At 43.3% G+C, this 27,443-nt stretch overlaps 1 protein-coding gene across 1 annotated transcript in view; it reads right to left on the bottom strand.

The window, feature by feature from the left end:
• The window catches only part of LOC124260155 (unconventional myosin-VI-like), a 95,274-nt gene that overhangs the window by 26,058 nt on the left and 41,773 nt on the right, over positions 1-27,443 (bottom strand). The window contains 10 exon segments of the mRNA XM_046694405.1: positions 8,482-8,622; positions 10,899-11,049; positions 14,643-14,683; positions 14,686-14,735; positions 15,923-16,130; positions 16,263-16,393; positions 18,749-18,842; positions 18,952-19,143; positions 21,457-21,552; positions 21,694-21,821. Of these exon segments, the coding sequence (XP_046550361.1) occupies positions 8,482-8,622; positions 10,899-11,049; positions 14,643-14,683; positions 14,686-14,735; positions 15,923-16,130; positions 16,263-16,393; positions 18,749-18,842; positions 18,952-19,143; positions 21,457-21,552; positions 21,694-21,821 (1,232 nt within the window).

Raw genomic sequence — 27,443 nt, 5'->3', positions numbered from 1 at the left:
GACCTTTATGGTCTTTCGGGTTCAGCCTCTGGTATATCCTCGGCGGTCTCTCAGGAGTATGAGAGTACGGCTGCCGAGGATTATGCCGAGGTGGACATGGAGGACGATGGAGGGAGGGAGGAGCCGGAGGCGGGAGTGCCGTACTCCTTTGGCTCGTCTCTGAGGCAGGTGCGGGAAAAATTGCCGGCCCTGCCCCAGGTGGCCGCTCCCACACAGGCCGACCCCGCGGAGTTTCGCCCCGGGAGGCTTTTGCCTACCAAGGTCGCCGAGGCGCGCCTACGCATCCTACCATCACTGGTAGGTGAGGTGGTAAATCCTCTCTTAACTGGTTCTCGCTCGAGATTTGATCTGCCCGACGTTGGCAGGAGGTACCAGTTGGGGGAGGAGACGCTATTCGAACCACCAGTGGTGGACGAGTGCGTCTTTGCCTCAGTCACGTTAGGGGTCGCCCTCGCCTTCCCCTGGCCTCGCCAGGCAGGGCAGGCGCCTCCCCTTTTCCTGCTAATTCACTGCCGCTGAAGTCTGCGTACCGGTCATTCGAGGAATGTTACCGGTGCGCGGCCCAGCACCTCAAAGTAGCAGTCCACTCGGCCTACCTGTCTGCACTGCAGGGACAGCTGGTGGCTCACAGCGCTTGTGGCGCCGACTCATCGGAGTCGGTGCTCGCTCGCCAGCTCACGGACGTACACTCGCATCTGGCTAGGGATAGCATTCGGTGCTGTGCCAGCCAGATGATGGGTGCCGTCATGGGCTTGCGCCGCCTGTGGTTGTCTGTGGCGCGGTATTCGCCGGCCACACAACAAGCGCTCCTGTCATTGCCCTATACCATGGGATCCTCCCTGTTCCCTGGGGCATTGCAGGTAGTACGGGAGGCCGCGGAGGCTGTCTCTACCTTCAAAGACTCAAAGCCTTTGTTGGAGCAGCCCTCCGCTCCTCGCCAGCGGCCTTCCCCGCTTGCGTCCGCTTATCCTTCTGCCCCGGCGAAGGATGTTGCTAAGTGGACTGCCCCTTTGCAGTCCAAGCGGAGCAGGCGCGCGAGAGGCAAGGGCAAGCCTGCTTAAGCGCAGCAGCCTTTTCGGGGAAAGGGGAAGCCAGCCCCGGCTTCCCGCTGATTCCTTCCCCAGAGCCTCTTGTTGCCCCCACTCACGCAAGCGAGACTTGCCGACTGTGGGGTGCACTGCCTCCTGCCACACGCCCCTGTCGGGCGGCCGGCTGTCCCTATTCCTCCGGGAGTGGGAGGCAGCCACCTCAAATCCCTGGGTCCTGTCCACGCCAGGGATGGCCATTTGCCACAGTGGAGGCGAGATCCTCCGCCCTTCTTCTCGGGTTCGCACACGCCTGTGCCGACCTCCCGCCGAATAAGGACGCTGCCTCCGCGCCGGGTTCAGTCCTTACTGAACAAGGCAGCCATCGAGGTGGTTCCTGTGGGTCAACAAGGAGAGGGGTTTTATTCCACCTACTTCCTAGTGACCAAAGGACGGAGGGTTCAGACCCATTCTGAATCTCAGAGGGTTGAACCAGTTACTGGAGGTGCCGCTTTCAGGATGGAGACACTCAGGTCAGTGATCTCCTCCGCCGAGACAGGGATTGGCTTACGCCAATCGATCTCAAAGACGATACCTCCATGTTCCAATGCACCCCGAAGTTCAAGAAGTACCTCCGGTTCTCCTTCGACGGACGCTACCAGTTTCGCGCGGCTCCCCTTCGCATCTCCACGGGCCCAAGGGTGTTCACCAAACTTATGCTAATCCCAGCTCAGTTAGCCAGGTCTCAGGGCAGGTGTTGTCACCCGCATCTAGACGCATTGGCTTCTCAGGGCCTTAGGTCCTCAGTTAAGCAGAGCCTCCACACTGTGCGCGATGGATACTCTGGTGTCACTGGGCTGGATTATCAACCTCAAGAAATCAGACCTCGTTCCGACGCAGGATCTGATATTCTTGGGGGCAAGATTCAACACGGAGCTAGGGATTGTTTCCCTTGCCCCGGACCGCATCGCCAAAGTCCAGAGTACTGTTTCACAGTTTCTCCAGTCGCCTAATGCGCCAGCCCTAACATGGCTTCGCTTGCTAGGCAACATGGCGCGACAGTGGACGGGTTTGGCGCGCTGCCTGAGGATGCGACCAGTTCAGCAAGCGCTAGCGCAGCTGTGGTCCCACTCGCAGAGCTACGGTGATTATTCTCACAACGCCTCGAAAGTGGTTAATTCCTCACTTGGCGATGGTGGACGGAAGTCGGAATTTGTCCAGGGGATCCCCTCGACACCTCGGCACACCTTCCTCTCAGTTCAGACGGACGCCTCCCTCACAGGTTGGGGGTCCTGGGCGAGCACTCAGCCTCCGCCCTCTGGTCGGAGCGGGAAGTCAGCCTACACATCAATGTGTTAGAACTGAGAGCAGTCCGCAGGGTGTTCGAAAGTGCTTCCGGTGTTGGTGCAGGGCCATGTGGTTCGCCTAGAAATGGACAATCAAACGCCATGTCTTACATTCTCAAGCAAGGCGGCACAGTGTCTCCGCCGCCCTTCAGGAGGCGCGGCAGTTTCTACTGTGGTGCGATCAGTTCAACATTCGGTTTTGCCTGTTTATCTCCCCGGGTAGACAACGCCCGCAGATGCACTCTCACGGGCGATACTAGCCCCACACGAAAGTGGATGCTCGACCGAGATATTCGGGATTATCTCCCAGTTGTTCGGTCGTTCCAGGTGGATCTGTTTGCGCCTGGGGTGACGAACCAGATTCCTGTGTTTTGCTCCCGGATTCGATCCGGGAGCTGCTAGCCAACGACGCTTTCAGCTCGATTGACGGACAGGGTACTGTATGCCTCCCCGATACCACTGATTTCCAGGGTCCTGTCACAGCTGACCGCACAACCAGCTCGGCTACTTGTGCTTCTGGCACCCCTTTGGTCGGCACAACGCTGGTTTCCGTAATTCTCAGGTTTCTGGCTCAGCCTCCTGTTCTATTACCTTTTCGACCGACCTCCTATCCCAGAACGGAGCTTCCCCACCAATCCCAGGATTCAGTGGGTGGCCTGGCCGCTGTCAGGGATCGCCTCGCGCGAAGCGAATTCCTGCACCAGTTGCAGACACAATTCTGGCTTCGCTGGAGGGATTCGGCAAACGCTCAATATGAGGATAGATGGGCCTGTTATTCGCTGGTGTGTCAACAGGGGATTCTTGATCCCTTTCTACAGATTTAGTCTGTGTTTTAGAATTCCTCCAGTCTCGCTGGACGCCGGTCTAGCTGCTTCAACGGTTCGAGGATATTCTACAGCTATTTCTGCGCTTCATATACCTGTTGACGGTGCTCTCTTGGGGCAGCACCCTCTGGTACAGCTTTTTAGCAGGCGTGGACAGAATCCGGCCCGTTGTCCGGGCGGATTAGTCCCCGTGGGACTTGTCAATCGCTCTTGATTGGCTGTCCGTCCACTGTTTCACAATCTGTCGGCTCTTTCACTCCAACTGTTGACGGGAAGACGGCGCTTCTTGTGGCGGTGACTTCAGGCAGGCGGGTTGGCGATATTCATGCAATGTCGGCCGATCCCGCTTACTGTTTTTCACAAAGACAGAGTTAGCATACGGCTGCCTGATACTTACCGGCCCTAAGAAGGATAGTCCCTTCCATGTGACGGCGCTTCTATTGAGCTCCCAGCTTTCACTCAGCCTTCCCTGTCCGGGTACCTCTCTACGACGCGCTCACGCCTTAGATGTCCGTGAAGACACTTAAGGCTTATATCAAACGAACAAGGGTACCCGTAAGGGTAACCAATTGTTTTGTTGTTATGGCGGGTTCAGGCTGGTCTTCCCGCCACCAAGCAAACCATTTCTCGGTGGCTTGTCTCTGCCATACATATGAGCTATACTCAAACAGGGCGATCCCGCCTGTTGGGTTGAAAGCTCATTCGGTTAGGGCAGTTGCTACATCGAAAAGCTTACGCTGCAGCCCTGCCCATTGAGGAGATCTGCTCACAAGCTATTTGGAGCCGTCCGAAAGTACGCTCATCCGCTATTACCAACTTGACAGACTCTCCAGTGAGCTGCTCGGTTCGGGTCAGTCAGTCTCTCCAGTGGGCATGGTTCCACCTCTCTAGCCGATTGAGCTTTCGAGAAAGTATGTGAACCATTCTATGCCAACTTTTTAACACTGGTGTTGGGTTTTAAAAATCTTGTTTACATATTCCCTTGGTGACGGGTTTTATGTGGTGATGGTTTTATTCCCATGTCTTTTGCATTCTGCTCTAGACTTTACTGGCCTTGGAAGCTTTGCTAAATATATATACATATTAAGGCATTTCGCTTCTGGCGGCTTATTATGGGACCCTTATCTTCGCCTCGAGTAGATTACGGGAAGGAGGGAGGGTGTGTCTCGCTAGTTTGCTTTAGCCAGGTTTCTTCATGGGCAATTTACATATGTTCGACCCTGACCCTGGTTCATGCCCCCGCCTGATTGGCTATGGTGGACACGCGACCGGTAAGTGTGCTTTTTCTGCTATAATTAGCTTGGGAAATTCCACTTTTGTCGGGGTGTTTTCTGCAGACAGAATGCCGCCCTTAGTCTGGCCTTTAGGAGTCTGTCTTATGCTTATAAGTACCCCAAGGAGGAATATATAAAAAGAATCGAACTAACCTGTATAGGTTTCAGATTCTTTGAATATATTCCTCCTTGGGTACCTACCACCTCCCCACATTCTGTCTGATGTCGCTCAGCATGGAAAGTGAGGTGCGAGGTTACGGTCTAGAGTTACCTGCTCTTGGCTGTAGGGGCCAGAGGGCCCTGTAAGGGTGGTCTCACAAGACAAAACGTAGTTTTGTTTTGTAAATATTTTATTCAAATATTGTTACAACTGTCGAGGGATTTTAAATGGACATTTAAATGCTTATAAGTACCCCAAGGAGGAATATATTCAAAGAATCTGAAACCTATACAGGTTAGTTTCTGTGAATGTAGACAGTCCCTGTGGAGGTGACTGTGTGTACCGTTAGATGAGCATTATAAAAAGCTGATCCGGTGAAGTATGGCGTTTATTGCTGCTTTCATTTCCAGCCTGTGGAAGTGCAGATCGTGTCTGCTATGGTCCATATCACAGCTGACATATTGTTGTCACGATATGGTCCCACTCTAGGAGAGATGCGTCCCCATAGAGATGCGTCTTGTACTGTGACTCCGCTAATTAGGTGCGTCTGCAACCCTCCTCGCACGGAGTTCACCATATATAGATATGGGTTATAATCTGTCCGGATCGTCCGGTTGTACATTCATGAAGACCAGTAGTGGGCGTAATTATAATTCTCTTTGCATTTCATGTCTTGTGCTGAAGTGCGAAACCCCAACAGATTCCACCACTTCGTAGTAAAACGGAGAGAGTAGTGCTTGAGATACAAGAACTTGTATCTATATCCTACGAACTTGACACCCTTCCCGTGTCTGTAAGGAAATGAAGCGATGGCCGACTCTGTGACTGCCATCGTTGAAACTTTATGTAAAAATCGCCTGACTGCCGTGCCCTCGTCCTTAAATGACAGGGGAGCCATGAAGGCAGCCAAATCATGAAGGTCCAGTCTAACTGAACTGTAATGGAGGCGTTGCTCGCTCACTGACATGTTGTTGTCACTTGCAACCCATGTCTTGAACTGTGAGCTATGACCGACCTCTGCGCAGGGCGTTGTCCCTCATTTTGATTCTGTTGTGTAGCCGCGCTGTGATGTCACAGGTGTAGCAGGAAAAAGAACCTTGTATTATCTAGTGCCGTCGTTGATATTTGATCAATCGTCGGTCTTCTCCGTAACTTTCCGAAGTTACACGAGTGACCACGTGTATCGAGGGTTAATGGTAAACGCGCGAAAATTTCGCCGTGTAATATCAATGCTGGGTAGGTTATTTTCCTGGCTGCTGTGAATGTAACTTCAGTCTTGAAGATAATGCCGTCGTCCATATATATAGGCTCAATAAAACTTTTATGTTGTCAGCTTGTAGACTGCATACATCAATGCAGCGTCGTAATTGTAGAATTAATGCTGCACTTGTTGTACATTTAACTTATAGACTATAAGTAACGTTCTGTTAAAAATTTTAGTACTGCGACGTCTCTGCCTTGTGGATGTCTCTGTGAATGCCTTCGCGCAGGCTCGGTGATGACATATAGCGTTCTGTTGATAATATAAATACTGTGGTGTTTCTGCGTTGTAGATGGCCTGTGCGAATGCCTTCGCGCAGGCTTGTAGACGGCATGTGGCGTACAGTTGATAGACGAAGTACTACGATGTCTCTGCTTCGCTGGATACCTGTGCTGAATAGCCCGACGAACTGTGCTTGTAGGGTGACCTGTAGCTTCGCGAAGGTCCTAGTGAATCCCTCGACGATCTATAGGACGAAGATGTCTTGTAAACTGTAACTGACGTCCTTCGCGAAGGGCTTCGCGAAGGCTCATCTGAGTCCGTACTTGGGGAGTGGTGACTGGTCCTTCGCGAACGCTTTTCGTCTGATTCTGTATCCGGGGATGGAAGAATTCTCCTTCGCAAATACCTTCGCGAACGTTGATTCCGCATCTGGGGGATGGCGACTGGTCCTTCGCAAACGCTTTCGCGAACTTCTTTCTTCTTCGCGAATGCCTTCGCGAACGCTGAATCCGTATCTGTGAGTAGATCTACGTGGTGAACGACGAAAAGATCTACGTGGAGACTGGCGAGGAGATCGACATGGAGAACGGCGTGACGAGCTGCGTCTGTAAGGTGACCTTCGCGGAGATCTATGTGGTGAACGTTGATAGCTTCGCGAAGCTCTCGGTGAATCCCTCGATGACCTTCTAGACGAAGATGACTTGGAGTCTGTAACTGGTGCCCTTTGCAAAGACCTTCGCAAAGCTTCATCTGAGTCCGGTCCTGGGAAGTGACGACTTGACCTTCGCCAAAGGCTAGGAGTCCAAGTCCGAGTCCAGGGATGAAAGGATCTTCCTTTGCGAACCTCTTCGTGAGCGTTGATCATTGGCGTCCAAGGTAGGTGGTGATCTAGTTGTCCTTCGTGAAGGCCTTCGCGAAGGCCTTCACGAATGCTGAACATCTGGGTCCTTCGTGGAGGTGGGCTGTGACGACCTTCGCAAAGATGGCTTCCTCGACGATGGCTTCGTAGCAGTCGCTTCGCTGACAGGAGGTCCCTCTGATGTGACGTCTACGTTGGAGCCTTCGCGAAGGCTCGAGGCTAATTGCCTCTCCAGACCAGACGAACTGTAGCGGTCTTACATAATCTTCATAATCTGACGCATCAGGTTGTCTGGACGGTCTGCGATGAAGTAGTTGCTGCCCTATCTGCGTTGGTAGCAACGGGACCCTCAGGAAGATCATCGGTCATCAGCGTTGGTACATCAGGCTGCATGTTGATCTGCGCTGACATCACTGTTGCCGACATCGGTCATTCTTTTGATGTACATCAGGTATGATGATCGGCTGATCATCATACAGGCCCAAATCTGCGACGGGAACAATCTCGGCTGAGAAAGTCCTAGTAGACTTCGTTGATTTCCCCTCAGAGGTCGACGCTGCCCTGGGGGTGCGGAGTCTGCGTTGAGATGAAGTAGAAGCCCTCTAGTCTTCGGCTGCGACGATGGGATGTCTGGGGATGCAGGACGCTTCTTGGAGACGGCGGACTACGTCCCACGCCTCTCCACCGCTCTAGCGAAACACCAGACGGGAGTGGGGTCGACCAACAGCAGTAGACTGGCGAGGGTTCAGGTGTATCAATCATGGCTAGACTCTGCTTACCTGACCTATCTGCTGCGGGTCTCAAACGCAAAGTAAATATTTATGAAAGGCAGAATTGGATAAATTAGTACAGCAACTGCAACGTGAAGAAAATGAACATGGCGCAGTACAGCTAGGGCATATTAAATGCGGATCAGCAGCAGAAAAACTTAACCTGCAAACAGTACAGATTTTCATCAACGTAATCTACTGAACAATCACGGCGTCCCGTGAATAAACAGTAGAAACATGAATAAATATCAATACATAATGTTGAAAGGATACTAGCTAAACCTCTATAGATGACTATAAGAGGTAATTAACTAAGAATAATCAAAGGATATAAAGTGTAGGGAGACACAGGCGCTCTCACATCCTGCTCACTGGGCGAAGAAGGAGAGAGTGAAGCATGTGGGCAGAGGTGGCGCCTCCGTTCCCGTGCATTTGGCTAGAGGGAGGCAACTCTTGGTGAGTACTAATTAGTGATTTTACATTGAAGGGAGCTTCAATTAGGGAGATACAAGTGTCCCACTATGTTCGCAAGAAGAAGAAGACAAGCAATAAGAGCATGAGTCAGGATAAGGAAAAATTTTCTGTTTTTTGTTCCCCCTCATTTCTTAATAAGTGTACTACTCCGTCACTGAAATACTTTAGTTGTGCGTGCAGCGTTAAATAAAGCAAATAATAACATCTGTGCCTGACAATGAAGTGAAGACTGTGTTTGATAAAGGGTTTAAATTGCCCTGACTGACCTGTATTTTGCGCAGTCTCTCCTGTTCCTCTGCAATCTTCTGCTGCTCCAACTTTTTTTTCAGTTCAAGGAGCATCTGGTCCATGGAGGCAATGAACCGACTGTAATCAGTGTTGAGTTGCTCACGTGTCATGTCAGTGCTCTGTAATGTTGAAAGAAAGTTGTTCAGACTATGATGTTCATTAACTCCATTCAGATTACGAGTGAGATCATATCAGATCACACTATGTTTCAGCCATATAATCGCACGTTAAATTGGTCACTATGGACAATAGGTCTAGACATTCGTACCATGGGTCACTTTGGACAATGGACAACAGCTCTATGACATGTACCACAGGTCCCTATGGACAACAGCTCTATGACATGTACCACAGGTCCCTATGGACAATGGACAACAGCTCTATGACATGTACCACAGGTCCCTATGGACAATGGACAACAGCTCTATGACATGTACCACAGGTCCCTATGGACAACAGCTCTATGACATGTACCACAGGTCCCTATGGACAATGGACAACAGCTCTATGACATGTACCACAGGTCCCTATGGACAACAGCTCTATGACATGTACCACAGTTCCCTATGGACAACAGCTCTATGACATGTACCACAGGTCCCTATGGACAACAGCTCTATGACATGTACCACAGGTCCCTATGGACAATGGACAACAGCTCTATTTCAACAATCGTTGAGTCAAATATCTAGTTATGTCTCAGTTTCTAACTCCCATGCAAGTTTGTGGTAAGAATAATGACCAACATGGATATTCACATCAATTTCCCCAAAATAATGTTATCTCATTACATAATGTATACATAAAGTACCATACCTTTACCATTACATAATGTACACATAAAGTACCATACCTTTACCATTACATAATGTATACATAAAGTACCATACCTTTACCATTACATTATGAACACATAAAGTACCATACCTTTACATAATGTATAAAGTACTATACCTTTACATAATGTATACATAAAGTACCATACCTTTACCATTACATAATGTATACATAAAGTACCATACCTTTACCATTACATAATGTATACATAAAGTACCATACCTTTACCATTACATAATGTATACATAAAGTACCATACCTTTACCATTACATAATGTACCATAACCATTACATAATGTACCATACCATACCTTTACCATTACATAATGTATATAAGAACCATACCTTTACCATTACATAAACATAAAGTACCATACACATAAATAAAGTACCATACCTTTACCATTACATAATGTTTACATAAAGTACCATACCTTTACCATTACAAAATGTATACATAACGTACCATACCTTTACCATTACATAATGTATACATAAAGTACCATATCTTTACCATTACATAATGTATACATAAAGTACCATACCTTTACCATTACATAATGTATACATAAAGTACCATACCTTTACCATTACATAATGTATAAAGTACCATACCTTTACCATTACATAATGTATACATAAAGTACCATACCTTTACATAATGTATACATAAAGTACCATACCTTTACCATTACATAATGTACACATAAAGTACCATACCTTTACCATTACATAATGTACACATAAAGTACCATACCTTTACCATTACATAACGTTTACATAAAGTACCATACCTTTACCATTACATAATGTATACATAAAGTACCATACCTTTACCATTACATAATGTACACATAAAGTACCATACCTTTACCATTACATAATGTACACATAAAGTACCATACCTTTACCATTACATAATGTACACATAAAGTACCATACCTTTACCATTACATAATGTATACATAAAGTACCATACCTTTACCATTACATAATGTACACATAAAGTACCATACCTTTACCATTACATTATGTACACATAAAGTACCATACCTTTACCATTACATAATGTATACATAAAGTATCATACCTTTACCATTACATAATGTATACATAAAGTACCATACCTTTACCATTACATAATGTATACATAAAGTACCATACCTTTACCATTACATAATGTATACATAAAGTACCATACCTTTACCATTACATAATGTTTACATAAAGTACCATACCTTTACCATTACATAATGGAAAACCTGGCAGCTAAACAAACCATGGAATTGACTGATGTGTGACGTTTATTGCAGATGTAGTTTGCTGGCTGCAAACCCCAATCAAACTTTCATTCTCATCAAAGAAACTTCAGATCTTGTTGAAGATTTTGCAACCACTCAATTCAATCAGATGACAGTGGTCCTTTTGAGTACAGGTAAATCAGGCAATGTCATTTATTCCTGACTAGCCCAACTACGTAGACCATGAAAAGATGTGTACCAGTCTGTCTACATGAAGGGCTGGCTGTCAGCAGTGTAGGTACACTGTACACACTCACCCTGATCTTCTTAATGAAACCACTCAGCGAGTTCTCAATGTCCTTCACTTGTTTTGAAGCCTGCTCTTTCTCTTTCTTGAACTGGGAGACAATCTGGGCCATCATTGTCAGTTGCTCAGAGGAGGACTTCAGCTTCACTAAGATGGCCATCCTACATGTGGAGGTGAATGTGGTTATCAGGGAAGTCAGAGGAACAGGCTGTTCATAATTCTTGCAATCCACACTTAAATTTCATTATTTTAAGAGGTTTAATGCAATATGCAAAACTTCCTTCAAATAGTGATCCCCAATTAGTGATCAAAGTTTATTTATTCCATCATATCTTGGTACAGAGCAAAGAAGTGAGAGAATACTGGGCATTGACTGGGCACAGATATGGTAACCCAACATCAGGTACTGGCACTTGCCCATACTGAGTGAGTGAGTGAGTTAAAATTTAACGTCACTTCGGCAATATTTAAGCCATATAGTGACAAGAAAGGTTTTTGCATACACAATGAATATAAGTTGTTAAATAATTAGTCATTGAAGGACTGTAAACTATCTAAAGTGTCACAGATGGTGTCTAAAACTAGCATGGAAATCTAAAAGTATTTCATTTATGAAGACAATACAATATAAAAACAGGCTATAGGTCACCAACAACTGAAGGTAGATCACCATACTAGGGAGCATGGGGACTTACAGTGCTTTTGCTTCCTGCATGGACCCTAGTTGGATTTACACCATCCCTTCAGCCGCTGGCAATTGTAGGAAAAGTTTAGGCGGAGTTAAAAATAACAAAAATACTATGTTTAAAAATCTGGTAAGTTTAAATTTAACTTTGAAAGTTTTGGGATTTACATATTCTTTCAGGAGGACAATAATTTTACAATACTTTAACCCCCCTTGAGGATACAGCCACTAACAATCGCAGTTACTAATTTATACTACCATGTTTAAAATGCCATTTATCTACTTACGAAACATATTATTCAAAATTTATGTAATATATCTATTTCCTTTAAAAAATCAATTATTCAATGATAATGAACATTATAAAAAAAGATCCTTAATTATTTCGACATTAAAATATTTATCCCTTGTGATGGAAAAATCAATGTGAAAATATGTGTTACCCACCGTCAATACTATTTACATCCAAGATTACCACCACTAGTAATAAAATCATACAGTCACTGGGTACTTAGGAGGAATAGGAATTCACTCAAAATGATTAAAAATCTTTCCCAATCTGTGGGATGGCATGAACCAAGCATTATTAACCTATGACAGTAAATACTTAAATAGGTATCTCTTTTCGCAGGCTATGACACGACATTAAATGATGCTTCGAAATAATATTGAATACAAATCAAAATCTAGTGAGTGAAGGAGGGGATGAGGGGATGAATGAAGGAGGGGATGAGTTGATGAGGGGATGAGTTGATGAGTGAAGGAGGGGATGAGGGGATGAGTGAAGGAGGGGATGAGTGAAGGAGGGGATGAGTTGATGTGGGTATGAGTGAAGGAGGGATGAGCTGATGAGGGATGAGTGAAGGAGTGGATGAGGGATAAGTGAAGGAGGTGATGAGTTGATGAGGGATGAGTGAAGGAGGGATGAGGGGATGAGTTGATGAGGGGATGAGTGAAGGAGGGATGAGTTGATGAGGGATGAGTGAAGGAGGGATGAGGGGATGAGTGAAGGAGGGATGAGTTAATGTCTATTTTAATCTATTTACACCTATTTGTCAAAATTTTAATCTATTTAATCTATTTCGTACCCATTTTACACTATTTTAAACCATTTTTAATCTATTTACACTATTTTAAATGCACTATTTAATTCATTTCAGTCTATTTTTAATTCATTTACACTATTTCAAAATTTATTTAACTATTTAAACAAAATTTTAATCTATTTTAAAATTATTTTAACTATTTTAATTCATTTGTACCTATTTTTTGACCTTATGATCTATTTGTAAAATGATGACCATTTACACTATTTCTAAACATTTAATCTATTTACTTATTTGTCTATTTAATCTTATTATTTGTCAAATGATGACCTATTTACGACCATCAGCCCATTTTTTAACTATTCGACCATTTTTAACTATTTCAAACGTTCTTGGACCTATTAATTATTTTAATCTTATTTACACTATTTCAAACATTTAATCTATTTACACTATTTCTGTACCATTTTTTACTATTATTAATTCATTTTGTACCATTTTTAATCTTGTCTTGTCTATTTTAATTCATTTTAAAATTATCCATCCATCCTGACTATCCTTTCCATCTTGTCGACCATTACATCCTTTCCTCCCCCCCTCCACCTTCCACTCCATTAAACATCCTACCTACCTCCACCGCATTTAAAATGACTCCGTACTCCTCCACCGCTTTAATCTATTCACCTCCACCCTGCGTATTTAATCTTGTTCCATCTTATTTAACTATTTGCACTATTTTAATCTATTTAACTATTTAATCACATTAATTCATTTAGAAAATTAATCTATTATTAACTATTGTCTATTTTAATTCATTTACACTATTTTACCTATTTTAATTGTCGTGACTATTTCAAAACGTATTTTAATTATTCGACTATTTTAATTCATTTAAAATGATGCCATCTATTACATCTATTTAAATGATGACTTATTTATTATCTATTTAACAAATGCACCTTATTTATTAATTATTTAAAATTATTTAATTTATTCCGATCTATTTAAAATGATGACTCGATGACATCTATTTAATTTATGACTATCGACGAGACTATTTGCATCTGACGATGATGACTATTTAAATGATAACTCCATTATTATCCATTTCTAAATGATGACTGACTTATTATCTATTTTAACAATTATTTTAATTTATCGACGACATCTATTTAATGATTCCGAGCCATCGATGACGATCTCCGATGCACGATAATTTTATTACCTATTATTATCGATGGTACGCGTCCGATTTATATCTATTTAAACAATGACCTTATTTAATAATGATGTATCGATGTTAACGAGCCGGGTCTATTTCAATTGTCGACGATCGACGATGTAACATGACTTTATTCGACGATGATCTATTTAAAATGATGACTTATTATGACGATGCATTTAATTTATTTATTATTATTTAATGACAATGACGATCGATTTATTAAACAATGACCTATCGACGATGTAATTATTAATTGAGCGATGATGGATGAGCGATAATGATGAGCCGGACGATGACGATGAAATGATGATTTATTACATCTATTTTGCATCGATGACCATTATGTCGATTTAAATAATTCAATTATGACGATGAAATGATTTTATCGACGCTGAATGATGGACGAGTGACGATGATTTTGTCGACTGACGATGACGATAATGATGACGATGACGATGAATGATGACGATGATGACGATGAAATAATGACGATGACATTGGCGATGCATCGATGCCGATGATGGACGATGAATTGATGAATGATGACGATGAATGATGGACGATTGACGATGTAATGAGGACGATGATGATGACGATGACGATGAGACGATGAATGATGACGATGACGATGAAATAATGGATGACGATGATGATGTGACGAGCCGACGATGAATGATGATTTGATTGACGATGACGATGACGAGCCGATGATGAATGATGAAGAGGACGAGGAATGGTACGGGATGAGGATGAGTGGAGGTCAACATCAAAGTCAGCATGGGTAACAGCACTCTTTACTTGGGTTTGAACTCGCGACTACATGCCCACATCCGAAATATGGTTTCTGCACTCTCACCAGCATGTCACGACGATAATTTATCTTGTTTTTCACTGAAACAAATATGTATATTTATATATAAAATGATGAAAGAAATGTAAAAAGAAGCAGTGGTCAATGTTCTTCATTCTTACCTCTCATCACCAAGGTGACATTATGAATGGGATTCATACATCATGCATCCAACTTCTCCCATATCTACGACAAACATTATGCATGGAAAGGACCCATATAAGGTAGTTTGACATACTTCCTAACTACTGACGTAAAATGTGTGTCCCAAAATGACTTCCTAAATACCCAGTCCATACCATTATTCAATAAATCTTTATTACATATGAAGGTCATAGGTCATATATACATATAAATAAACCATTAACAGCATTCTATTGACTGAACACAGCACACAGTCAGACTCACATTTAATGACTGATAGAGCACACCACTGTGCCTTTCTCCAGCGTGAACACATCACACAGACAGACTCACATTTAATGACTGATAGAGCACACCACTGTGCCTTTCTCCAGCGTGAACACATCACACAGACTCACATTTAATGACTGATAGAGCACACCAATGTGCCTTTCTCCAGCGTGAACACATCACACAGTCAGACTCACATTTAATGACTGATAGAGCACACCACTGTGCCTTTCTCCAGCATGAACACATCACACAGTCAGACTCACATTTAATGACTGATAGAGCACACCACTGTGCCTTTCTCCAGCATGAACACATCACACAGTCAGACTCACATTTACTGACTGATAGAGCACACCAATGTGCCTTTCTCCAGCGTGAACACATCACACAGACTCACATTTAATGACTGATAGAGCTCACCACTGTGCCTTTCTCCAGCATGAACACATCACACAGTCAGACTCACATATAATGACTGATAGAGCACACCACTGTGCCTTTCTCCAGCATGAACACATCACACAGACAGACTCACATTTAATGACTGATAGAGCACACCACTGTGCCTTTCTCCAGCATGAACACATCACACAGACAGACTCACATTTAATGACTGATAGAGCACACCACTGTGCCTTTCTCCAGCATGAACACATCACACAGACAGACTCACATTTAATGACTGATAGAGCACACCACTGTGCCTTTCTCCAGCATGAACACATCACACAGACAGACTCACATTTAATGACTGATAGAGCACACCACTGTGCCTTTCTCCAGCGTGAACACATCACACAGACAGACTCACATTTAATGACTGATAGAGCACACCACTGTGCCTTTCTCCAGCGTGAACACAGCAACCACCTCTTCACCTTCTTCACCAACTCAGCTAAATTTTCTGGATCACTTTTCAGAATCTGATCAAACTCTGCAAATTTCCCTGGTCGGAAGAAGACCTTGGTCAAACCAAACTTGAAATCATTTTCATCCAGACCAAGAGCTCTGAAGAGTGACTGTGGATGATAAACAATACTTCCATTTATTACAATATTAGCCACTTTAGCCAGAGATGTTCAGTTTGCTCAAGTGATCATAATTCTGCATGATGGACTCAACAACAGATATTAAATAAGACATCTTCTTACCTTGCAGAAGAGTCGTGGATCAAGTCGGGATAGCTCTGGAGGCAGGTACTTCTTGTACATGTTGTACAGCTCAGAGAACTGGGTGCGGGATGGGTAGCCTTGCTGCATGAGGTCCAGCACCGAGATCATACCTGTGGACACATCAAGTTGACCAACACACTGAACAAGAGGGTGATTTGTGCAACATACTGACCAACACACTGTACAATAGACTGACCAACATACTGTACAACACACATACCAGCATACAGTACAACACACAGTACAACACACTGACCGGCATACAGTACAACACACTGACCAACATACTATACAACACACTGACCAGCATACAGTACAACACACTGACCAGCATACAGTACAACACACTGACCAACATACAGTACAACACACTGACCAACATACTGTACAACACACTGACCAACATACTATACAACACACTGACCAGCATACAGTACAACACACTGACCAGCATACAGTACAACACACTGACCAACATACAGTACAACACACTGACCAACATACTATACAACACACTGACCAGCATACTGTACAACACACTGAACAACATACTGTACAGCACACTGACCAACATACAGTACAACACACATACAGTACAGCAAACTGACCAACATACTGTACAACACACTGACCAGCATACAGTACAACACACATACAGTACAGCAAACTGACCAACATACTGTACAGCACACTGACCAACATACAGTACAACACACATACAGTACAGCACACTGACCAACATACTGTACAACACACTGACCAGCATACTGTACAACACACTGACCAACATACAGTACAACACACTGACCAACATACTGTACAACACACTGACCAGCATACTGTACAACACACTGACCAACATACAGTACAACACACTGACCAGCATACTGTACAACACACTGACCAACATACTGTACAGCACACTGACCAACATACTGTACAGCACACTGACCAACATACAGTACAACACACTGACCAGCATACTATACAACACACTGACCAACACTGTACAACACACTGACCAGCATACTGTACAACACACTGACCAGCATACTGTACAACACACTGAACAACATACTGTACAGCACACTGACCAACATACAGTACAACACAGATACAGTACAGCACACTGACCAACATACTGTACAACACACTGACCAGCATACTGTACAACACACTGACCAACATACAGTACAGCACACTGACCAACATACTGTACAGCACACTGACCAGCACACTATACAACACACTGACCAACACTGTACAACACACTGACCAGCATACTGTACAACACACTGACCAACATACAGTACAACACACTGACCAACATACAGTACAGCACACTGACCAACATACAGTACAACACACTGACCAACATACAGTACAGCACACTGACCAACATACAGTACAGCACACTGACCAACATACAGTACAACACACTGACCAACATACAGTACAACACACTGACCAACATACAGTACAGCACACTGACCAACAGACAGTACGTCACACTGACCAACATACAGTACAACACACTGACCAACATACTGTACAACACACTGAACAACATACAGTACAGCACACTGACCAACATACAGTACAACACACTGACCACATACAGTACAACACACTGACCAACATACTATACAACACACTGACCAGCATACAGTACAACACACTGACCAACATACAGTACAACACACTGACCAGCATACAGTACAACATACTGACCAACATACAGTACAACACACTGACCAACATACTGTACAACACACTGACCAACATACAGTACAACACACTGACCAACATACAGTACAACACACTGACCAGCATACAGTACAACACACTGACCAACATACAGTACAACACACTGACCAACATACAGTACAACACACTGACCAGCATACAGTACAACACACTGAACAACATACAGTACGTCACACTGACCAACAGGTTGAACAGACCAACTGTAAAACAGACCTAACATTAAACAGAGTTTAGTTTTACACTGCTTTTAGTAACATTCCAGCAATTGTGACAGGACACCAGAAATGGGTTTCACACATTATACCATGTGGGGAATTGAACTAAATTAGACACAACTCATAGAGATACAACTGATTGAACTAAATGAACAGATAACATAACAGACTGAAAAACATAGAAAACACCAGTCTTACAGCAGAATGCATGACAGACTGTGCAACAGATGGAAGAACAGAATAAACTGAATAAAGACCTGATTGGTACAAATGACTGAACAACAGATTGAAAAGACACAGTGAAAAGGGTCTGAGAACAACAGAATGCACCAGGCCTGATATTGTACAAAAGAGTGTACAAGGAATTGATGAACTGATTGAACAATAGGTTGTACAACAGACAACATTTGTGGCCACACATGAAACTTCCGTTTCCTGCATGAAATGATTTGTTCTACAGCCAATAATAACTGAAGAGCATACCTGCACACTGGAGCTGGCTGAGAATCATACCCCCTTCAAACATGTGGTCCACCATCTTGCTGTTAGGCTTGATACACCGGATGAAGTTGGTCCCCTTTAAAAAAGTACACATATCAGGGTTAGTTTAGTTTCATATTAAGTCAGTTTATATATGTGTATCTGAAGGTTATTACCAACACAAGTAGGAGTCTCATCACACTTACTGTGCTTCGAAGCTTGTCCATCAAAACAGTCAGTTGTTTTCGGAACTTGTTTCCGACACTTATGAAGGCAAGTTTCCCAGAGGTAACCTCCATGCCCTCAAACAACTTTCTAAGCAAGGCATTCTTACTTTCTTGGACTAGAAACTGCAAGGATGCATGCAGAGCATCATTGTTCTTCTCAATAAACTGAACCTGCATAAAAAACACACCTCATTTAAGAGTTGGACAAATTCAAAAACATGTATATCATACTGTAGTGATCTAATGAGCCAGCCAGTTGTAACTGGCTTGGTTTCATTCAAAACCCAAAACTCATACACAAGACACTGTTGCCCAACAGGTACATTCACTGAGCTGCATGCTTAATATAGTGAATGTTTGTGACCATCAAGTAAGTATAGCTGCAGATATTCACAAACAAGACCCTAATCTTCTACCAACAACACAGCAACTTGACAATGTTGGAGAGTGGCAAGCACCTATACACCTACTTGAAGCATGCAGGGATGGTGCCAACCTGGGATCACATCATGTGGCTCAGTGATGCACTACTGAGATTTGTTTTTATCACAATGAATTTGAAATGATTTTTAATATGATTTTCTTTTGTTTCCATTTGGGTCCGACACTTTTATTTTGTCAGGTAACCTGACTGATTATTTGTCCCATGTTTTCCTGCAGGCATTGTATGTCACATGACAACAGGTTTGTTTTCATTAAACATATTGTCCCACAATGATGTCTTTGGCCATTTCAACAGATCCATTATAAGTAGTATGCTTCTCTCGAGGGTAATACGGTCTGATGTACACCTCTTTGTAGCAGTGTCACCCGAGCCGGTAGACGAGGGATGACACTGGTACAAAGAGGCGTACATCAGACCGTATTACCCAAGGGAGGAGCATACAATGTCTTTATCTTACCGCCATGTTAAATGTACGAACTATCATTTTATTTTATTTTAAAGATCGCTACCAACTATATGACATATTAACAAAATGGCGTCTGCCCCTCGACTGGATTTTTTAAATCAGTGAAACATATTCTGACAAGGTTAACACTGCTATAAAAATGGTTAATTATTTTTAAGTTGAGTGTGCAAAAGATTCAATGTATAAAATAGTTTAAATAAAGCAGTGAAAGTCGGTTAAATAAAATGGTACATAGTGAAATCAAAAACAGCTAATCAAACGGTTTTAGAACTCCGGACACTGCATGCGTCATAGTATGATGTCATATGATTGTTAACGACACAGCTTCTCGGCGGAGAGTTTGGAGGTTACCGTGGCAGCGGGTAATATTTTTTCCAGTTGTCACACTCCTGGGAGGGGTGACACGGAAACTTGTTAAAGCGTCATTGACCAATGAAATTAAAGTATTTCACATGAAGGTAAGATAAACAATATTCCCCAAATAGAATATGTGTACAATGTAAATAGAGATGTATAAAAGCACATATGAGTTTTATGTTTTTTCACACATAGATACAACATTCGCTCACACATCCATACTATAATAATACAGAAGTAAATTAATTCACATTGTCAATGTTTACCCCTGAAAGAGATTTTCATATTGTTTCCATTTGTTATGGTATTCCAGAAACCTTGCTTTGCTATAATGTCTGATCTTGCAGAAATACTTCAATTCTTTTTTAAATACAGATAATTGCGGTATTCGATTTGTAAGTTTACATTTATAGATATGAAATTTAGCTAATAAAATTATCAAGTTAAATATAACATCACTTTGGAAGGATTTTGAAATACCACATAACACCAGATCACAATGGAATATAAATCTGGTAGCATATCCATACGATTTGACATATTCCCTATGGAAGAGATGATCCTAAGCAGACTTAGAGAAGTATATACAGGGAGCAATATATGGCATCCAGTCAACTTTGCTTCTTCATAGTTTGAGCATCATGGACACAAATTTGAAATGAGCCCGAAATAAACACAGACAAGCCACACCACCAACGCAGTGTTACTCAGAGGTATAATGAAAGTGAACTGTATGTATGGTATTCTAGTGAGGATATGAGTATCTGTTAATTAAGCTCACATGACACGTGAACACACTTAAACAGGTGATACAGTATATGTCGTCTAATTGCAGGGGACATCAGACTTTATTTCTTGATGTTGATCAATTGAAGTTCAGTTGTGTGAACTGGTGTTTACTTCTAGGCATGAGTCTTTGATTTCTTAGGGTGTTTTCTTTGTTCCTTGTATATGTGTATGCTGTTCACTGACCTTTATGAGGAACCATTCATATTTCATTGGTGACAGTTTGCCATTACCATGCATTGATGTTTATTTTTACCGCCTGGTTGTCCATTCATGATTCCATTTGAGACAATACAATAAGGTCAACCCTATCCCTACTTTGATGTACAGATTTAGCAGCTCACCAGCTATCTTTGCACCACATCTAATGAAGTGCGTCATCTGGCAGGGCCAACAATGAAGTGGGATACATTTACAGTAAATGACATACCGTGTGGTAGCAGACAGCACCAGCAAAGTGTTTGATCAGGAAACCTTGGTCATCTTTCACTTCTCGATGAGACTTAAGCTTCGACTTTCGAGGAACCTGTAGTTTACACAAAAAAGGTTTCAACACCTGGAAAATATACACCTCTTGAGATATCTCTGTTGTGCTTTACAAGATGTCTTTTTAAAATATTTCCCATACAATGCAACAAAATAGAATTGCATAAATTTCTAGACTTACACTTAGCCGGAAGTGATTCTTGTTGCGACCATGCACCTCATGAGTGAAGTGGTCGGGTTTTGGTGTAGGCAATTTGCTTTCCTCATCCAGAAGGTCAAAGATACCAGTGCTTTTACCTTCAATCAAATCTGAAAAAGAAATCAACAAAGAATTGATCCACTGACTCATTCACACTCACATCATATTAATTAAAGACATCTGTCTTTCCTAAAGTCATGTTCTTAAATGGTGAAAAAAATTATTTTTTTTATTAAAATTGATATTTTATACTTATCCTGACTCATGCTCTTTTGCTTCTCTCCTTCTTCTTGCGAATGAGAATGGAACACTTGAATCCCCTTTTGAAGCTCCCTTCCAAAAAGCGGACGTAAAATCACTCACCCCACGAGGAGCCTCCCTTTGCCCTTTTGCACCCTTATTGGTCACTTGACCAGCCAAGCTTGTCAATCTCTCCGTATATGAGCCCGACACCCAGATTACCGGGAAATCCAGAGTGTCCAGAGGGGAGGTTGGGAGGGCTAACCTCATGAGTCAGGATAAGTATAAAATATCAATTTTTCCTTATCCTGATTAATGCTCTTTTGCTTGTAGAATCCGATGGAACCGGTGGTGGGTCAGGCCACTTCTGGATTCATCGGTTGTAGATTTACGTCCTGCATACCCCCCGTGGGAACTTATGATGGCACTTGTGCTGATCCTTTTTTCTTCCAGCTTCCTCTGATAAATAATAATAAATAATAAAATGCAGATTTCTTCATGCGCCTTTTCCACGTCAGCAGATATGCTCAAGGCGCAACAATGACAGATTAAAAGAGTCTCCCACATTTATACAGCAATATGTACACGTCCAAAATAGAGTTCCTAATAATACATTGAAAACAGGTATGTTTTGAGTCCTGACTTGAATGTGGCAATACTATCAGAAACTTTCAGATTGTATGGGACTGAATTCTACAAGGTTGGGGCTGCATATGAAAAAGTCCGGTTTCCAAAAGTTTTAAGCTTGAAGTTTGGCACGAACAGAAACTCCTGATTGGATGAAGGCAGCTCTTGTTTGAGTAAGGAGTAAGCAGGTCAGAGAGATATGGGGGAGCAAGTCCGTGACGGGCCATGTAGGTCAAGCAGAGGATTTTGTAGTCGCTTCTTGCCTTGATGGGGAGCCAGTGCAACTGTTTAAGAACAGGTGTGATGTGGCCATGTTTGGGAATGCGACTGATAATACGTGCGGCCGTGTTCTGCACCTTCTGTAACTTATCCAATAGCCTCTGACTGATCCCAAACAACAAGCTGTTGCAGTAGTCGAGCCTTGAAATCACAAGGGCCCGGACTAAGGCATGGGTGGCTTCAGCTGTAAGATATTGACGGATGTTGCTGATGGAGCGAAGATGGAAATAGCAAGTCTTACAGATGAGTCTGGGGGGACCACAACTTGTCAGATTTCTCTGGAACTCTTCTCCTGACATTATGTGTGGATTTATGCAACTCCATGTCTTGATGCTCGCATCAAGTGGAGAAGTGACCCTTCTTCATGTACGAGTAACTCCTTTACAAGTACAGGGTCTATCACTCATGCTGGTCTGTCCTAGACGTGCGCATGGACTCTAAAGCTCTAGCTCTTCAGAGCATTGGCTTTTACAAGTCACATGATAAAAGGATGAGATTCATCTCAGCGCCTTTGAGGAACAGTCAGTTGTTGTGCTACAAGAGGCCCAGACTGGTGAATGCCGGAGACGTCCTCCGTAGCAATGTCTCTGAGGTAGTGGTTGGCAAACACCGTCTCCGACTTCCAAAGCAGCCCTTCATTATTGTCGAGATGGAGCAGTTCGCATGCAGAGCGAGTGTCGATGCCAGCGCTCTGACTTCATGACTCTGACTTCATGAGTCCTGTTGCTTTGTAGACTCTTAGGATGATGTCTCTCTTCCATATCGATATCGTCGTACGTGAGACCTCTGTAGGCGTCTCTGAAGATAGAGGGATCAAAAGGCGTTTGAATTTTCGTCTCCTCGTCTTAGACCTTTGTAGGTAGACTTTCAATGCTCTGACTGGGCATAAGGATAGGTCCTGAGTGTCCTGTGGCCCAAGGACTGTCGAGAGTGCTGGGATGTGGAACTGTCTGTCTGGTTGACCGGGCAGTTGTTCATTGCTATGAAGTCCCATCTCAATCCCAGATGTACGATGTTGCGATGTGCATCAAATCATGTTCGTTCAAAGTCCAGAGCATGTATTTCCGACATCCGAGCTGCTGTTGCCAAGGCGATCAGGAACAGAGTTTTGTGTGTTAAAAAACTCATAGGATGTCCTTTCTAGTGGTTTGTAAGCGTCACTGGTGAGATGCTGCAAGACTACGTTGAGATCACAAGCAGGCGCTTTAAATTTCTTTTGTTGGTCTTCCAACTAAAAGGAGAGCGTAGTAGAGCCAGTATCTCTGGTACTTTGGTCAGCTTAATACCCGTCTTCATGGTGATAACCGTGCTGAGGGCCACTAGATATGTAGAGAGTGTTGAACCTTTTAACCGCCTCGTTTGTCTTAGATGACAAAGCTATTCCGCCACTTGAGGATGTGTTGCTTTTATCGCCGTGAAGCCCTTCCTCAATGCATATTTCTCAAAACTCTGCCACTTGTCGTCGTACAAGTTGCGGGTTGATGTACGTAGAGCTAGTGTGACTGCTTTCGCTGCTCTGGCGGAATATCCTCTTTTATTCAAGCAAGTCTTGCTATGTTCCATGCGTGTAGCTGGAATACTGTTGGATTCCCGTGTGCTTGCTTGGTGTGCGGATGAATTAGTAGGTTCAGCCACTCTGGGAGCTGCAGGGTTGGACTTCCGAGTTCTTGTATGAGGATGGGAAACCACACTCGCTGGCCAGTAGGGCGCGACCAACATCAGTTGCAGCTTCTTCGTCTGCTTGATTTTCTGCAACACCTACGGTATTAGAGCTGGAGGTGGAAAAACGTAAGCGTTTAAACCTTCCCAGGAGATGCTTAGAGCATCTGTTGCCCATGCTTGTGGATCCGGAACCGGAGAGACGAATGTTGGTAGTTGTTTGTTGAACTTTGTAGCAAACAGGTCTATCAGCGGAGATCCAATCATCTGTATGATGCATTTGAAGGCCTCTGGATGTAACATCCATTCCGTTGGGGATGGTTGTGTTGGACGAGATAGGGCGTCTGCTATCACATTCTTGGCTTCGGGAATGTAGCATGCTTTTATGTCGATGTTCAGGTTGTCTATTATGTTGAACAGATGAAAGCTGAGGTCTAGAAGATTCCTTGACCTTGTTGATCCATGTTTGTTGATGTAGAAAGCCACTGTGGAGTTGTCCGTATGGAGTATCAGTTGTGCGTTCCTTAGTATGCTGGACCTGTGTAGTAAGGTGTTTATTACTGCTTTCATCTCGAGCATGTTGATGTGCAGACTCTGCTCCTGACTCGACAATTTCCCTGCTGCCACTTTGTTGTCGAGGTGGGCTCCCCATCCTTGAAGTGATGCATCTACGTAGAGATGAGTGTTGCACACCGGCTCTGATAAGTAGGTTCCTCCACAAACATTCGACTTCCCGAGTCCACCATAGAAGATATGGTGTCAGTCCGTCCGGTAGTCAGAAGGAGTCCAGACTGTCTAGATGAGCGTTCACTTGTAGTAAGCGCAGTTGTAGTCTTCCTCTGTGTGTCATGTCTTGTGCTCTGCCAACTTCGTAGTGGTAACGGAGAGAGTAGTGCTTGAGATACCATGGTTTGTATCTAGACCCAACGATCCTCTGAGACGACCATGCGATTCTGTGGTGAGATGAACATCTTCCCAGAAATCTGGGACAGTAGACAGTGGAACCCTTGCCATGTCCCTAATGGAAGCGGAGCAATGTCCGGTTCTGGAATCATGACTTGAAGTTTATTTCTTCTATCTTCCGATAATATGTCAAGAAGACTTGTCCCCAGAATCCCAACAAAGTCCAGTGATGATGCATAATTCGTCGTCTCTAGATGTACTGGAACTGCCATCGCTGTAAAGTCTATGTATAGTAGACTGGCTGCCGTATGTTGCTGCAAATTGTCGGATAAACAATCTTCAATCTGCTGACAGGGCATAAGGATAGGGTCCTTATGACCCGTGTAGACAGTCGAATCATGCTGTACCCTTCTAACTAGACTGTAAATGGAGCCTTTCTCCCACGTTGAAAAGTTGTTTACAACCGTAGACGACTTCCTGGTATGTGAGCTATTCATGACTTCTGCGCAGGGCGTTGTCTCTCATGGACCAATCAAATTGCAGCATTTGATTCATCTCAGATTCCCAAGATGTGACGTCACCGCTGTTGCATCAAAGAGATCCTTGTAAAATCTTGTGCAGTTGTTGATTTCTTCATCAACCCTAGGCCTTGTCCATAACCTCCCGGAGTGAACACGTGTATAGCAGGCTGAGTGGAAAACGCGCGAAGGATTCTGCCGCGTAATACCAATGTAGGTAGACTGTCTCCCTGGCTGTTGTGATTGTTTCCTTCTTCACTGAAGATAATGCAGTCGTCACTGATACAGATGATCAGCTGAAGTTCCATACTTGCTTAACGCTGTTACTTTTAGACTGTAGTCATCAGTCTCAATGAAGTGCCGTAAAATAACCAATTGTGTTGAATACTTCGCTACGATGACAGTGAAAAACGATAAGGTGGTAAAGGCCTAAAATTTAAAGGATATAGAGCGTTATAGGGGATCCAGGCGCTCTCACAACCCTCCTCTAGGGCGAAGAAGGAGAGAGTGACAAGCTTGGCTGGTCAGGTGACCAATAAGGGCGCCAAAGGGAGGCTATTCGTGGGGTGAGTGATTTTACGTCAGCTTTGTTTAAGGGAGCTTCAAAAGGGGATTCAAGTGTTCCACTATCATTCGCAAGAACAAGGAGACAAGCAAAAGAGCATGAGTCAGGATAAGGAAAAATCACTAGCATTAAAACTTATCTGAAAAGTTCAGAAACTGACTCAGAATTCAGCATTACTTTGAACAGCCAAAGTATTTCGGAAATCACAGTCCTACAGGCTTTCAAGAGGCTGCTCCAAAATAATGCCAATGAAAGATGAACTATTCAATAGAAGTTACCAGCTCAAAAAGCTACTGCCTACTAAATTGTAGAGACAACAATAGCCCTTTCAGATATGTTATTCTTACACACCCTTGGGTGAGAAACCCATGTAAGAAAACTGGTATCACACATATGTGTGAGATTGATTTCTAATCCTGTGATTGGCTACTCCATGGTGATGACCTAGGGTCAGGTTATGACAGACTACTTTCCAGATTAAAATTCATTGATAAGTTACTCGTGCTTCAATCGAACAGAAACCTGTTACTCATGCCAATAAAACACCTTTACACCTACCTGTTATTTTCACGATGGCAACATAAACACGTATGTATACAATGAAACACAATTAGAATAAATATGACACAAATCTATATATTTTCTAATTCCTTTTATTAACACTTTAGATTTCCAGTCATGAATTCAAAATGGCTCGAACAATCAGTGATACCTGTGTAAACAATTATCTGTGAAAATCGCTGTTAGAAATAAAGATTCCCTTCGAATATTCAAAATGTACAACATTGGTACTTTTACTGGAGAGATGCGACAAGTGTCATGTATCGTCTTGCAAAGATACCTGACACGATAACGTCAGTGCCTGTCCATTGTGAGATCGATTTGCCTCGTTGTTTCTTTGATGCATTGATGAAGATGACATTTTTCACTGATACAGTATG

Source organism: Haliotis rubra, unplaced genomic scaffold, assembly GCF_003918875.1.
Source record: "Haliotis rubra isolate DU_JTF1 unplaced genomic scaffold, ASM391887v1 Scf751, whole genome shotgun sequence".
Lineage (NCBI taxonomy): Eukaryota > Metazoa > Mollusca > Gastropoda > Lepetellida > Haliotidae > Haliotis > Haliotis rubra.
This window is presented reverse-complemented; position numbering and strand designations above follow the sequence as displayed.